The following is a 16,553-nucleotide window of genomic DNA, read 5'->3' as shown; positions in this document are numbered from 1 at the left end:
TTGGGCGGCGTAGGAATGAGGTCTCGTGATGCTTGAATGCAATGACTTCCTGTGAATGTTTGAGCAAAACCACCACACACAATCATGGTGAGTATTTCTTCTATATATTGTCAATTACAATGTGTATAAGAATGGAAATAATTAATAATAGAAATAATTATTAAGGTCAATATGTCAAGCCAAGTATTAAGGAAACGTATTAAGGTAACGTATCCTTGACACCCCGCCGCAAGCTGAGCGTCGGATTTGAATGAACATGAAGCTTGGAACGAAAGAATTCAAAGAGAGGTCAAGAAACACTTTTGGTGAAGAGGTCGACAACCTGTAGATGAGAGGGCACATATTGAGTGTGAAGTTTGCCAGCAACAACAAGTTCCCGAAGAAAATGATAATCTAATTCAACATGCTTGGCCCGTTTATGGGAAACAGGGTTGGAGTTTAAGAAGATCGCACTTTTGTTGTCACATAAGAGAATAGGCTTCCGGGAAATGGGAACCTTGAGATCATGAAGTAGATGGGTGAACCAAAGGAGTTCAGCTGCAGTAGTTGCAAGGGCCTGATACTCAGACTCACAGCTTGAACGGGAAACAGTGGGTTGCTTCTTAGCACTCCAAGAAACCAGATTATCGCCAAGATAAATAGAGTAGCCTGGAATGGTGAGTATCGAGAAAACCAGCCTAGTCAGCATTAGAGTAAGCAACTAGGGCAGAAGCAGAAGGGCGAAAAGTAAGACCAAATTGGAGTGTGCCCTTGACATAACATAAGATGCACTTGATAGCAAGAAAGTGATATGTCGTAGGGGCATGCAGAAATTGACTGACAGAGTTAACTGCATGAGCAATGTCAGGGCGAGTGATGGTTAAGTATTGAAGGGCACTGACTAGAGATCTGCAGATAGTGGGGTCCGAGAGGGTAGGATCATCATCAGTCAGAGGTTGAGAAATGACCATAGGAGTATGAATAGGCTTGCTGTCAAGTAACTGTGCTCGAGTCAGAATATCCTGGGCATATTTCAACTGACTGATGAAGAGACCATCAGTAGTGTAAGTAGCTTCCAGATCAAGAAAATAGCTAAGATAGCCCAAATCCTTGTTGGCAAACTCAGAATTGAGCTTGCGATCGAAGTTGTCAAGAAGAGAAGAGTTGTTGCCAGTAATGATAATATCATCAACATACAAGAGCAGATAAATAGTGTCAGACTGCTGATGAAAGACAAAGAGAAAGGTGTCTGCACGGCTGCAAGAAAACCCAAGGGTGAGAAGAAGGGAACTAAAGTGTTGAAACCAGGCATGAGGAGCTTGTTTGAGGCCATAGAGAGTTTTCTTCAACTGACAAACATGATTCGGGTACTGAGAATCAATGTACCCAGGAGGCTATTCCATATAGACATTTTCAGTGAGAGTGCCATTAGAAATGCATTCTTCATATCAAGTTGGCGGAAAGGCCATCTGTTGGTGACAGCAAGAGAGAGCACAACACGAATAGTAATAGCCTTAATAATAGGATTGAAAGTGTTAGTGTAATCAAGACCAGTACCTAAGTATAGCCTTTGGCCACAAGACAAGCCTTGAGGTGCTCAATGGATCCATTAGGCAAATATTTGGTCCGAGACACCAATTTGGAACCGACAATATTGGTGTTAGCAGGTCGAGGGACCAAAACTCAGGTGCGATTATGTTGCAAAGCTTGAACTTCTTCATCCATGGCAGCAAGCCATGCATGATTTTTAGCAGTAGACTTGAATACTTTAGGCTCAGTGGAGGTAAGAAGAGCAGAGCGAAGTCCAGAGGATCCTAAAACAATGAGATTCGTCAGATGACAAGTCTTGAAAATGCCAGCTTTAGCTCGGGTGAGCATGGGATGAGAACCCAACGGAGGAGCTGGAGCATAAGTAACATCAGAAGCAACAGAGGGTGGTCGAGGCTCTTGAGGTGAGGAAGGACCTGCAAGAGAGTCAGTAACCTGCAAAGACTCATCCACTGGGTTAGTACAAATAACACACGGGTCAGATCCTGATGGAGTAATAGGTGGAGAATGGTGCAGAGGAGACAATGGAGGTGGGTCGATATGGGGCATACTTGGTTCGAGGAAATTCAAAAAATGGAGAGAGGAAGGGGGCTAAGCTTGGGAGCTATCTCTGGAGGGAAAGTGGTTTCATCAAATTGGGCATGGTGGGTGATAGAAAGCTTGAAGGTGGTGGGATCAAGACAACGAAAGCCTTTATGGGAATGGCTGTATCCTAGAAAAATGCATGGGATGCTGCTAGGGAAACATTTGTGAGACATATAATCACGCAGACAAGGATAAACACGACAACTAAAGGAATGAGAATTCTCATAATTTAGTGAGGAACCATAGATAAGCTCAAAGGGAGACATACCTCTAAGAAGCGGTGTGGGCAAACTGTTGATGATGTATGCTGCAGTGCTGAAGGCGTTAACCCAAAAATGAGGAGAAAGGTTGGAATGGAAAAGAAGTGCTAGGCCTGTTTCTGTCACATGTCGGTGCTTTCTTTCAGCTCGACCATTTTGGGTTGGTGTACATGGGCAAGAGAGTTGATGGTGAATACCCGAGGTGCTAAGGTGCGCTTTGAAGCGATTGCTTGTAAACTCAGCACCACCATCACTTTGAAAAATTTGGATGCAGGTGGAATGTTGATTTTCCACGAGTTTTTGAAAGTTAATAAAAACGTCGTAAAATTCATATTTTAATTTCAAAGGATAAAGCCAAGTGAAATGAGAATAATCATCAATGAATAACACATAATAAATAAATCTCAAATTTGACTTGACTGGGGCCCTACCCCAAATATCGCAATGAATAAGATTCAACACATGAGACGAGCGATGTTCATTACGAGAATAAGGCAAGCGATGAATCTTTGTAATTTGACATGTGTCACATAATGAAGGAGAAGGCAATAATGAGGTAAGATAGAGATGGCCATTTTTATTTAAAAAGGAAATAACATAATGGCTCACATGTCTAAGACGAGCATGCCATAAATCATATGAGGCATGAAGAGCTTTATTTTTAATAACAGAAATAAAAGCAAAATTTTTGCACTCCAGCACATATAAGCTGCCATCTCTTTTATTGGTTGCCACCACCCTTCTCGTTTGACGATTTTGGATAGAGAAAAGATTATTAGTAAATGTAATAGAGAGAGGAAAATCATATGTTAATTTACTAATTGAGATGAGATTTTTGGTGAGACGAGGAACAACTAATACATCCAATAAATCAAGTGTTGGGATAGGAGAGATGGTATCAGTGTGGGTAATTGGTAGGGAAGCACCATTCCTGAAAATTACATGATCCTTACCCTTATAAGTATTTTCTTGATCCAAGTGAGAGTGGTATGGTGTCATGTGGGCCGAAGCCCTTATGTCCAAGTACCAATCATTGGGCTTGGGCCCATTAAGAGAGTAGGAGGCGTTAAAAGCCCTAAAGGTGAGTTGTGTTGCCGACAACTTCTCCTCCTCGTGCATACCTCTGGTTGCATCTATCAGCATAATGCCCTTCCGATCGACAGATTTGGTAGCACGGTGGACAGCGTCCCTGCCCGTTGTTGGAGCGGCCATTGCCTCGGTTGGAAGAGGTGTTTCGGCCCTATTGATGCCGATTGAAGTTCCCGAAATTTGAACGTTGGTGGCCACGATTTGAGGCTGTGAAAGAGGCAGCAGGTGGTGATCCAGAGGAGTTGAGAGACTTTTGAAAAAGCTCAAAACTTTCAGCCTTGGAGACCAAATCAGTGAAGGAAGGCAGGGGCGTTTGAGCCATTTGAGTAGTGGAGAAATTGGTGAATTTTGAACCCAGTCCTCAGAGGAACCAGTGAACTTTATCAGTGTCGTCAACGGGGTCTGCCAAAGGCATGGAGTTGATCGCAAAGAGCCTTGAAGGCCCGAGCATACTTTGTTACCGATCGTGTACCACGCTTCATCAATTGCAGATCGTCCTTGAGACGAATTTCTTTGGCCTTTGATTGGTGACTGAAGGTATTTTCGAGAGCTAACCAGACCTTTTGTGAGGTGGAAAGGCCCACAACCTCAACCATGGCTTCCTTTGTGAGAGAGGAGAGCAAGATACTCAAGAGGCGTTGGTCAGTGTTTTTCCATGCCAAGTGTTTGATGCTTGGCGTCTGAGAGCCAACAGGGTCAAAACCTGGTGGAGGTGCAAGAGTGCCATCCACATGTCCGAGTAGTTCTTGGCTTTCCAAGAGAGGAAGAAGTTGGCTCTTCCATAGGAGGTAAGTGGAGGAGGATAGTTTTATGGTCACCATGTGAATCATCGTGTTGAAAGGGAGAAGGGTGGGTTAGGTGTTTTTGGCAGCCATTGAAGCAAGAGGGATCGAGGGACGTTAATCCGAGTGGACTACCGATACCATGTGATTGTTTGAGCAAAACCACCACACACAATCGTTGTCAGTATTTCTTCTATATATTGTCAATTACAATGTGTATAAGAATGGAAAGAATTAATTTGTACAAATGAATCTCCTAAGATTAAGGACAATATGTCAAGCCAAGTATTAAGGAAATGTATTAAGGTAACGTATCCTTGACACTTCCCAATGAAAAACACACTGTTGACACAATGCAAACTCCCGATGATTCTCACTACATTGCTCTTCATGCGTGGTTGATTCAGCCTATAGGTCACGATTGATGCAACAATTCCCAACGATGCACAACAGTGACAATAGTGAGAGGAAGAATAACGTTTGGGTAGCCAACATATCTCAATACTTTCTAAGTATTTTTGTACTATTGAAAATACTCCACATGCCAAACGCAATGAACCATTTTCGTATCAAAGTCTTTCCAAAAATCACTATAATATTTATAACTATTATATATAAATAAAAATAAAAAATCAATAATATTTATCACTATTATCTATAAATAAAAAATAAAATCACTATAATATTTATCAATATTAAATATAAATAAAAAATAAATCACTATAATATATAAATAAAAAATAACATTACTATAATATTTATCACTATTATATATATAAAAATAAAATCATTATAATATTTATCACTATTATATATAAATTAAAAATAAAATCATTATAATATTTATCACTATTATATATAAAAATAAAATAAAATCACTACAATATTTATTAATATTAAAAAATCACTATAATAAAATCACTATAATATTTATTATTAAAAATAAAATCACTATAATATTTATGGGACCCACACATTTTTCAACTACCTATCCAAAAGTCAATAACTCAACATACTTCACACATCCAAACAACTCAAAATACTCTCAATGGGACCCATAAACTCAATCAAATCTCTACTCATAACTATTCACAAACATTCTCAACACTTCTCAGGCATTCTCACTTCCCAAACGTAGCCTGAAGACTTGAGGGTGAGAGTGAAGAGACTGGAAGCTATTTGATCTGATCCAAAGCGAGAAATAGATGTATGTATATGACGATCGATCAGCTGGATGTGTAGACGTTAAACGTTTTAGGCATTACGTTTGGTGTAACTCCTCCAGCAGTCGAGTCGAGTCGAGTGGAATCGGTCACGTTTGAGTTCAAGGTCATGGGTCGCATATTGGGCCTTGGATCATACAATAATAATATTAACATAATTTAAGTATAATATAATATGATCACCAAGATAAAAAATCATACAACATAATAATTAATAACCTAATATTATTATTTATAAATAATAGGGCGTTACAATCCCCTACCTAAGAAAACTAGATCGGGTTCATCTAGGCCTAAGTAGCCCAAACCAAGCTTTTGAATTTCGTGCCGTACCGGCAGGTACAGTCGAAATATTTCGTTTCCATAACACAGCTAGTACAGGTAAGTCTATTGTTTCTTACCGGCCTAAATACTGGCCGTATTGGGGTGTTTCGGCCGGTATGCCGGATTTCGGACGAAGGTACTAAATCCGAAATTATGAGTGTATATATGGGCTATGGCATTTTTGTAATTTTAAGTAAAAGTAAGGGGCATTTATGGAATTTAAGTCTTTAGGCCTTAGGGTTACTTTTTACTTTTTTTTTTTTTCCTTTCTCCTTCTTTGGTCTGAAGCTTTGGATCTCGCCGACTTCTAGTTCTTCTTGGTTCAGACTTCAAGTTCAAACTTCAAACTTCATCTTCTTTTCTTCGTTTCGTTTTTTCTTCTTTTCTTGGTTCGCCGACTTTTTTTCTTTTTTCCTTTTCTTCGTTTCGTTTCTTCTTCAAACTTTAACTTCTTTTCATCTTCCTTTTTTCTTTTGGCCTACGCACCAGCAATTCAGCAACTCAAGCTGATTATTTTTGAATTTTCTTGAAGGTATGCCGTATGCATTTTCAGATATTCCTCTAATTTTTGTTCCATTCCTCTGTTGATTATTTCCTATGTCTGGACTTTGATAATTGATTTCCGAAATGCCACAGGAAGAAATTGGTTGATAGGTTAATTTGTGTTTTGATTTTTGATTCTTTGAATCCATTTGATAAATTATGTTAAGTTTATTTTGAGCCCTAGCTAGTTGTATGGACATGACTTTCAGACTTTGTGTGCATTCTGGAATCTGGAATTTTAATTAAACATAGCAATAATGATCAATAGGAAAGAAAACAGGGCCCATACAAAAGTTTCATCATTTTCTTTTTCTTGCTTGCTTAACAATATGAATTATGAAGTTCTCAGAAAATTCTCCAAAAAAGATATTCTACTCATCACCAATAGTTTTACCGTTTTATTTTTACATGCATCTGTTAAGTGTTGAACACTTGAATTTGAATTTGAATAAGTGTTGAATTATAAATTATTATATAGGAGTATAAAATTGTCTAGTTGTCAATCAACTGGTGATACATCTACAACACTTGCTCCTGTAAGATCAGAAGATCCAGCATGGGCCCATGCACGTGTAGTGCTAGGGGCAAGAAATAATACTGAATGTGTCTAATGTAATAAACTAATTAGAGGTGGCGGAATCACTCAATTGAAGTATCATCTAACTAGGATTCCAGGCAATGTAGAAACATTTAAAAAGGTCTCTGATGATGTGAAATGGCACATGAAGGAGCTGGTTAATGAAATGAAAAAAAGTAAAGAAAAGAAAAGAAAAATAAGCTCAGAGATTGGAGACCATGTTGATTTAACATTTGATGATAATGATATTGATGATAATATTGAGGAATACTATCAGAATTCAAAAAGTAAGGGGAAGGAAAAAGAATGTGGAAGTGGAAAGTCAGTGAGGGGATTGAGTAGCTTTTTTGTTCTAAGAACAACTCTTGGGTCTTAACCTTCCATTAAGAGTGTTATGTGTTCGAAGAAGATGATTGACAAAGAAAAGATGGTTATAGCACACTGGTGGTATGATGCTAATCTACCTTTCAATGCAGATCAATCCAAGTTTTATCAACTAGCTATAGATGCCATTGCTTCCATCGGGCCAGGATTTAAGGGTCCTTCTTTATATGAGTTGAGAGAAAATTTGTTAAAGAATTTTGTGAATAAGGTTTAAAATTATCTGCAAAAAATTAAAAATATTTGGAATGAGACTGGTTGTTCACTAATGGCAGATGGTTGGACAAACCAGAGGCAACAACCAATAATCAACTTTCTAGTTTATTGCCTAAAATGTACAATATTCTTGAAGTCTATTAATACATCAGCTCTTAGAAAAGATTCTGAAACATTATTTAAAATCTTTGATGAAGTAGTTCAAGAAGTTGGAGTTGAGAATCTTGTACAGTTCATAACGGACAATGATGCAAGTTATAAAGCTGCAGGAAAAAAGTTATAGTAGAAATATGGCTCTTTCTACTAGTCCCTTTGTGCAGCTCATTGTATAGACTTGATGTTGGAGAATTTTTCTAATCCTAGGCATTTTCCTGGTATTGATGAAACTATAAAGAAAAAAAAAAAAAAAAGATAACGAAGTTCATTTATAACCATGCTTGGGTTTTGGCTTTGATGAGAAAATGATTCACCAAAGGTTGTGATTTATGTCATCCTGCAGTCACAAGGTTTGTGACAAATTTTATAAGCATCCAATGCTTACTTTTGTTTAAGAAAGAGCTTAAACAAATGTTTACTTGTGATAAATGAATTACATCAAGTCATTCTAGAAACAACGTAAGAAAGGAGATAGCCGAGATTGTTCTAGAAGATAGAGAATTTTGGGCTCAATATCAATTTATTGTGAAAGTTAGTGAGCCTTTGGTTCGAGTTCTACGACTTGTCGACGGGGAAGAGAAGCCTACAATGAGATATTTGTACGATGCAATGGAAACAGCCAAAGAGAACATAAAAGTGAGATGTAATAACAAAGTTACTGTATTCAGTCTATTCATCAGGATCATTGATGCTAGGTGGGATATGCAGCTTCACAGTCCCGCAATTTACTATAACCCTTGCTTTAAAAATAAAAATGATGTTGCAAGAGGGTTTATGGCTTGTGTTATAAGGATGGAACTTGGTCTTGATAATCAAGACAAGATCATTTATCAATATGAATTATATAAGAATGCAGAAGGTGATTTTGGATATTTTTTAGCAATCCGCCAACGTGACAAAATTAATCCAGGTATTATCATTTATCAATATCATTTGTTAAATAGTGTGAATTTGTACTTTATTTTTTACTTTATTTTTTTATTTGCATCTAATTTATAATTTATAATTGCACTATTGCTATAGTTGTATGGTGGACTAATATTGGTCATGAGGTTCCAACGCTTCAAAAGTTTGCAGTTCAAGTATTAAGTCAATGTTGTGGTGCAACTGGATGTAAAAGAAGTTGGATCACATTTGAGTTTATTCATTCGTAGAAGAGAAATAGATTAGAGCATAAATGTTTGAATGATTTAGTATTTGTTCGTTATAACTTGAAGCTGCGAGAGAGGTAATTTTTTGAATACAAATGTTTTTCACCTTTGAAAAATATGTAACATTTTCACATATGTAACACCCGGACCCAAAATTGGTATAGTTGGACTATGGATTTTATTTATTTGTTTATTTGAGCTTGATATTTAAGGTTTTTATATTACGGACTTGAGTAGTGATTTTTTTTTTATTTGGAGATATTGGACGTTTATTTTTTTTATTCTCCCCGCATGTTTTTTTTCTTTTTTCTTCTCTTTCCGTCTATATTATTTTCACACGGCTTATTTCCATCGCCCACTGCATGCATGCACACACGTGGCTTACCCTTCCATCCGCACACACGTCTCTTTTATTCTCTAGGATTTTCTCATCACATATATATATACACACTGATACACTCATCCCTCATGCATGTTGAAGCCAAGCTACCGCTGCCCTCCTCTCATGACCTCGGCCTGCCAGTTTTCCCAGAGCATCTGCCCTCCTTAGTAAATCACTGCCATCTCCCAAACTCCTCCTCGGAACCATTCCCAGCCACTAGGCGTCGCAGTCGAGCCCTGCCCGAGAAACTTTTGGTAGTTGTTCCGTGCATTGTTTCCTTAAAAACAAACTCCCGTGTGACTTCACCATCAGAGGAAGCAACCTGGGTTGTCCACCGCGCGCAACCAACTGTCCAGACCTCACCACTGTGCCCACAGCCCAGCCACACGAACCTGTTGCCTAGCGTCCTGTAGCCTCTACTGCAAGCCTCGGACTGCTCTGTTTTGGTATCCAAAAACAGAGCATATTCAGCCACCTTGAGCCGCTGAAATCACCTTCCACCGAAAGCTCCTCCACGCTGTGGCCCCACAAAAGCAGCCAAGGAGGACGTCTCATCACCCCAGTCCGCCGTATGATGCCTCAGTTTGCCCACGGTAAGCTCGCGCCACTTCCGGTTGAGGGTCCTTTCCTTTCGGTCGCTCACTCATTCCCCCACCGTCTCTCTCTCTCTCTCTCTCTCTCTCTCTCTCTCTCTCCCTGTCTTCCCGTGTGACGCCGTCGAGGAAAGTCATCACCACCTCTGTCCAACGTCTGTCGCACTCCCACGGTGTCGATGCCTCGAGTTTCTTTCTCGTGAGTTTGTCCCTACCGTCACTCACGTTTTGCCTCTTCTGATTTTAGTTTTGCTGTTAATAACAGTTTCTTAAAAAGGGAATTGTGGTTGTCTCGGGTAACTGGTAGGAGAAGGGCATTTTTACTGTTTCGCCCTTTATGTTTAAAACATCAACTAAGTTGGTATTTTTTTTAACTGAAATGTGGGCTGCATGTGATTTTTATGATTGCACTAAAGTGAGTTTATTTTGCTAAGCTGGTATTATTAAGAGACTGATATTTTTTATCGAATTGGTTATTAAATAAATATTGATAATTTTTTTTGAATGATCAGTAAGTACGAAATCTTATTATGAATCCTTGTAAAAGAATATTTTTTAAACAAAAGTATGATTATCTACATATAATGATTTCGATATAGTTAGGTTATTTTCGTTTTATAAATTATAGTAAGATCTCATTTGTAAATAAGTTAGAATCTTATAAATAAGTTAGAATTTAATATTTTAGTCAGAGTAATATGTTGGATATTGATGAGTTTAGAAAGTGATGTTGGTATTTTAGAAATAAATAGAATTTTGGGTTTGAGGAATTAAAAATATATTATTTTAGAAGTTTTAGGCTTAAATATCGAAATACGAGATTGATTGGAAATTTATGTAAATTTATGTGATTACCTTACAGGTGACGATTAATAATTGTCCGGCATTGTTGAGAAAATTTTCGAAAAGCTAAGAAGTTCAGGTAAGCAGGGTTCCAATGCTAGACTTTGCATTAAATAAAATGAATTGAGGTCCATTTTCGAAAATATGCATGTTTTCTTATGAAAAGAAATTTGAACTACCTCAGTTATTTGTTTTGCATTACTCATGGGATTCTGTTTAAGAATAAAGTATTTTCTGTCATGACTGGTGTAGACATGAGCTTATTTTTGACATTCTGTTTCTAAACTTTGAAAAAGAGAGCGAATATGAAATTTTGTGCATAAATTATGTTGTGATATGATTTTGTTCTGTTCTGAAGATTTTGTTTAGTATTCTGTTTGGATAAGACGTGATTTCTGAAAACCTTTGGCATGACTCTCTGATTCTGAATTTGATTCTATTTATGCTCTATTCAGTTACGGCCCTGCCACGGGTGATAATAGTGGCATACGGCCTAAGCACGGGTTACAATAGTGGATACGGCCCAACCACGGGTAATAATAGTGAATACGGCCCAACCACGGGTTATAATAGTGGATACGGCCTAACCATGGGTAATAATAGTGGATACGGTCCTGCCACGGGTTAGAGTAGTGGTCTCTGTTTTGAGTGCACACCTTGGTGACAGAGTGTTTTATGTTCTGCTTGGCTATCCACAGATGCACAACCCTACCACGGGGGTTATACATGGCCTTTGTTCTGATATGATGTTCTGATGATGATGATAATCATTTATGCTATGCCAAAGAATATTTTGAATGAAATTATTTCTAAATCTTCGCTCTGATATTTTGATAACATGTTCTGCTTCCGAACTCTGATAATGAAAATGTTTTGTTCTACATTCTGATTTCTGTAAATGCTCATGTTTATACACTGATATATGTTCTCTGCTTACTGAGTTGTTGATAACTCACCCCTTATCTCCATATATTTTTCAGATAATTTTGATGGTTCAGCTGGAGAACAAGAGTAGAAAGTTTAGCAATGTGTGATGATCGTAGTGGAATAGGTGCCTGAGGGTTCAAAGATTATTTGAGAGTCTTTTTTTTTTATTTATTTATAGAAGAGTCGGAAGCCACCTGTCCATTAGTGACCCCGTCCCAATTTTATTAAAAAAACCTCACTTTTGGCGGAGGAAAACCGTGGTTACGAAATCGAGACTCGAGAATTACAAACATCCCTTATATCTAAACCAAAACCGAAAATCAAAAAACACAACCTAACACAGCAGACCCAACCTAACCTAACCAAAAACCTGCTACTTCAAAAACTGCCTATAAAAACAAACCACGACAGAAACCCAAACTCGTCCTCCACGAAACAAAAATCAGCACGAACGAAAACCAGCCGCAACCCACAACACACACAGATCAACTTAACTATTTCTTCCGCCTGATTGAAGGGAGACCCCATTTATCAACTCTAAGCAAACCCCGTAACAAAGGAGCAACCTCCCCCATACTCTGCCATTCCACATCACCATCAGTTGCTCCCCTTCTAGCTAACCAATCCGCAGCAGCATTTCCTTCCCTATGAATGTGCATAAACCGAACATCCATAGCAATGAGTAGAAGTTGCAATTCCTCCCAAAAATCCTCCAAATACCAGCTACCGCATCTGTTCTTATCTAACCATGCCAGAATCACTTTAGAGTCCATTTCTATATCAACTGCACTGAAATTCATTTTTTTACAATGTTTGACACCTTCTAACAGTGCTCTTAACTCCACATAAGTGCTATTGCCATACCCGAGCTTCTTAGCAAATGCTAACAGCAACCTCCCATGCATATCTCGAATCACACCGCCTGCCCCTGACTCACCTGGATTCCCTCGACTACTACCATCCGTGTTTAGCTTCACACGGCCTTGAGAGTCATAGTTAGTAAATTGATTTATTTTTCGGGTATTTGATTTGATGAGTTGAGGATGTTTTTGAGTTTTTGGAGAATTTCTAATTTATGTTATTGGGGATTTCTTTATTGTCGTCATGGAGGAACTTAGATTTTTGGTTTGATTAAGTGGATTAATATTTTATGGGATTTTCTGGATTTTATAGTTGTGTTATTTAAGTTAATTTTAAGTATTAAGGGCAGGTTTGGGGGGTGAGATGAGAATTTTGTGTTTTATTTTGAAGTTTAAAATATTATGTTTTAATATTATTATTATTTTGGGATTTGAAAAAAGTGGATTGGGATTTGAAAAAGTTGAATTATTTATTATATTTTGTATGGAGATTTGAAAAATGTGTAATGATGAGATGAGATGAAATGAGAATTTTGTGTTTTGTTTTGTGCCCAAACCTGCCCGAAGAGCTAACTCTTCGGACCTCCGGGAACGGGTCGTTACAGTTGGTATCAGAGACAAGTTTGAATTCTGCATACTATAAACCTTGGAGGTTTAGATACCTGTGGGTTTACAAAGAAATTTCAGAGCTGAGGTGTAGAATTTTTAAAGAATAAGAGACGATTATGTGGATAGTTAAGGTTTTAGATTTTACAAGACTTTGTAATTGCATTTTGAGATTTGAGGTTTAGGGATTTTATATCCAACAGGCTTAATTTGTTGAATGTAGGAGATGATATTTATAAAGATTAATTTAAGGTTTAAACTTTGAGGTTTAAATTCTAAGACTTAAGGAAGTTTAGAGTGATGTTGGGCTTACAATTATAGAGGGTAGGAAAGACTATATGAGTTGATTAAATACTTTTTGCTTCATCTTTTTATTTTATTTTTTACTTGTTTTTAAATATTTTAGCTGGTATTTATGTTTTACATGTTTTGTTTTCTTTCCTTAGAACGTTTAACTGAGTTTAAGATCCCAGGATGGCTGCTCGTCGTCGAGTTCGAAATCTTGGAGATTTGAACGGAAACAACATTGAGATGGGTTGCATGTTCGAGCAATTTAATCGCACTCATCTGCCCACCTTTGATGGAAGAGGCGATTCCAATACAGCTGAGGATTGGATTTAGGACATCGAAGAGATATTCAATGTTTTGGAGTGCACCGATCAACAGAAAGTTCATTTTGTAGCTTTTAAATTGATCGGAGAAGCGAAGAGATGGTGGAACTCTGAGAGAGCCATCAGAGAAGCTGGTGGAACTAGAGAAGTGAGCTGGCCTCACTTTAAGCAAAACTTCTTCGACACTTCTTTCCGAAAGCAGACCGGGAAGCTAGAGCCCGAAAGTTTGCTAACTTGGTGCAAGGAACCATGACAGTACGCAAGTATGCTGCAAAATTTGCAGAGTTGTCACAATTCGCCTCATATTTGATTCCATATGAGGAGAAGAAAGCTCGGAGGTTTGAAGAGGGTTTAAATCACCGGATCTACGAATGGGTTATGGTTTTACAAATTCAAAACTTTTCAGAGTTGGTACATAAAGCGATGCTAGTGGAACAGAATCTTAAGAGAAGTGCTGAGTTGCAGGAATAGAGAAAGAGAGCTAACTCTCCTTGGAAGAAGAGAAATGATGAGAGCAGCTTGGGACAAAAGCAAATGCAAGGTTATCAATCTAATAACCTGTGCAAGTTTTGTAACCACATACACACTGGGGAGTGTAGAAAGGAAAATGGGTCATGTTTCCGATGTGGAAAGACTGGTCATTTCATCAGAGAATGCCCATTACTGGCAGACGACAAGAATAAGTCCAACACACCCCTAGGTCCCCGATAAACGACATAGGGAAACAATCAACGTAGAATGGGACCAGCTCGAGTGTTTGCATTGACAGCTGAAGATGCTGAGGGCGACAACAATGAGATCACAGGCACCTCATTCTATTTTCTGCTTGATTTTTTTTTTATTGAGTCGAGATTAGTTATGCTTGTATGGATTTGTTCTAATAGGATAACTTAGAATATTTAAGTTCGGTGTAGATTTTCTAAGGATTTGAAATTTGTGAATCGAGGTTATTCAGGACTTAAGTTTGGAACTATTGATTATATGATTTTGTTTTAGGAGTTCTCTGTTAGTTAGTTGTGAAGAAAAAAAAAAATGTATGCGGACTGGTTAAGTGTGGAGGTTAATTCTTTTCCAATGTACGAGATTCAATGATTTTAGGACTATAAGTTGTTAGAGTGAGCAGCGGAAGTGTGGTTGTAGTGATATAATAATTTGAGAGTTTATTTCGTTATTTATTGAGGTTTTTTATTAGGTGGAGATTTTGGAATTTATTTTTGGGTCTTTAATTGTATTATTGTGGTTCATATTTTAGACTTGAAAAGGTAGTATATGCGAACGTGTATGGCTAGGGAAAATATGGAAGAATACGATTGATAATATTGGAGGGTTACAATTTTGGAATATTAATTAGATTCGACATTATGATTAACGAATGGGTTAGGTATGGAATTGTTGTAGCGGATAAATATTTAGGCCTTGCTTGTGGTACTAGCAAATTTTGAGGACGAAATTTTTTTTATGGGGGGGAGAATGTAACACCCAGACCCAAAATTGGTATAGTTGGACTATGGATTTTATTTATTTGTTTATTTGAGCTTGATATTTTAGGTTTTTATATTACGGACTTGAGTAGTGATTTTTTTTTTAATTTGGAGATCTTGGCTGTTTATTTTTTTTATTCTCCCCGCATGTTTTTTTTTTCTTCTCTTTCTGTCTATATTACTTTCACACGGCTTATTTCCATCGCCCACTGCATGCATGCACACACGCGGCTTACCCTTCCATCCGCACACACATCTCTTTTATTCTCTAGGGTTTTCTCATCACATATATATACACACTGATACACTCATCCCTCGTGCATGTTGAAGTCAAGCTGCCGCTGCCCTCCTTTCATGACCTCGGCCAGCCAGTTTTCCCAGAGCATCTGCCCTCCTTGGTGAATCACTGCCATCTCCCAAACTCCTCAAAACCATTCCCAGCCACTAGGCATCGCAGCTGAGCCCAGCCCGAGAAACTTTTGGTAGTTGTTCCGTGTATTGTTTCCTTAAAAACCAACTCCCGTGCGACTTCACCATCAGCGGACGCAACCTGGGTTGTCCACCGCACGAAACCAACTATCCAGACCTCACCACCGTCCCCACTGCCCAGCCACACGAAGCTGTCGCCTAGCGTCCCGTAGCCTCTACTGCAAACCTTGGACTGCTCTATTTTGGTATAAAAAAACAGAGCATATTCAGCCACCTTGAGCCCCTGAAATCACCCTCCACCGAAAGCTCCTCCGCACTGTGGCCCCACAGAAACTGCCAAGGAGGACGTCTCATCACCCTAGTCCACTGCACGCTGCCTCAGTTTGCCCACGGTAAGCTCGCGCCACTTCCAGTTGAGGGTCCTTTCCTTTCTGTCTCTCTCTCTCTCTCTCTCTCTCTCTCTCTCTCTCTCTCTCACTCAGTTTCAGCTCTCTCTCCCTCTCTTCCCGTGTGATGTCGTTGAGGAAAGTCATCACCACCTCTGTCCAACGTATGTCGCACCCCCACGGTGCCGCTGCCTCGAGTTTCTTTCTCGTGAGTTCGTCCCTACCGTCACTCGCGTTTTGCCTCTTTTGATTTTAGTTTTGCTGTTAATAACAGTTTCTTAAAAAGGGAATTGTGGTTGTCTCGGGTAACTGGTAGGAGAAGGGCATTTTTACCATTTCGCCCTTTTTGTTTAAAACATCAACTAAGTTGGTATTTTTTTTAACTAAAATGTGGGCTGCATGTGATTTTTATGGTTGCACTAAAGTGAGTTTATTTTGCTAAGCTGGTATTATTAAGAGACTGATATTTTTTATCGAATTGGTTATTAAATAAATATTGATAATTTTTTTTGAATGATCAGTAAGTACGAAATCTTATTATGAATCCTTGTAAAAGAATATTTTTTAAACAAAAGTATGATTATCTACTTATAATGATTTCGATATAGTTATGTTATTTCC

General features: G+C 38.3%; 2 protein-coding genes across 2 annotated transcripts; both read right to left on the bottom strand.

Annotated features, from left to right (window-relative positions):
- Nucleotides 1–289: 289 nt before the first annotated feature.
- On the bottom strand, nucleotides 290–1,589 carry LOC108986087 (uncharacterized mitochondrial protein AtMg00810-like). Its single transcript, XM_018958613.2, has 4 exons — nucleotides 1,537–1,589; nucleotides 1,338–1,448; nucleotides 822–1,236; nucleotides 290–700 (listed from the first exon to the last, which is right to left on the bottom strand). Exons 1-4 carry the CDS (start codon nucleotides 1,587–1,589, stop codon nucleotides 290–292), a joined length of 990 nt encoding a protein of 329 aa, XP_018814158.2.
- A 10,464-nt stretch (nucleotides 1,590–12,053) lies between these two features.
- Nucleotides 12,054–12,464, bottom strand: LOC108986086. The gene has a single exon (XM_018958611.1). The coding sequence runs from the start codon at nucleotides 12,462–12,464 to the stop codon at nucleotides 12,054–12,056; it is 411 nt and encodes a 136-aa protein (XP_018814156.1).
- Between the last annotated feature and the right edge of the window lie 4,089 nt (nucleotides 12,465–16,553).

Source organism: Juglans regia, chromosome 10 (genome assembly GCF_001411555.2).
Source record: "Juglans regia cultivar Chandler chromosome 10, Walnut 2.0, whole genome shotgun sequence".
Lineage (NCBI taxonomy): Eukaryota > Viridiplantae > Streptophyta > Magnoliopsida > Fagales > Juglandaceae > Juglans > Juglans regia.
Note: the sequence above shows the minus strand (reverse complement) of the source record. Positions and strands in the feature narration are given on the sequence as shown.

Coding starts and splice junctions, on each gene's coding strand:
- LOC108986087 (XM_018958613.2), bottom strand. CDS start 1,589: ATGGATCCATTGAGCACCTCAAGGCTTGTCTTGTGGCCAAAGGCTATA. Junction 1,449..1,536: donor TGGCCAAAGGCTATACTTAG/GTACTGGTCTTG, acceptor TGTCACCAACAG/ATGGCCTTTCCGCCAACTTG. Junction 1,237..1,337: donor ATTCTCAGTACCCGAATCAT/GTTTGTCAGTTG, acceptor GTTTTCTTGCAG/CCGTGCAGACACCTTTCTCT.
- LOC108986086 (XM_018958611.1), bottom strand. CDS start 12,464: ATGCATGGGAGGTTGCTGTTAGCATTTGCTAAGAAGCTCGGGTATGGC.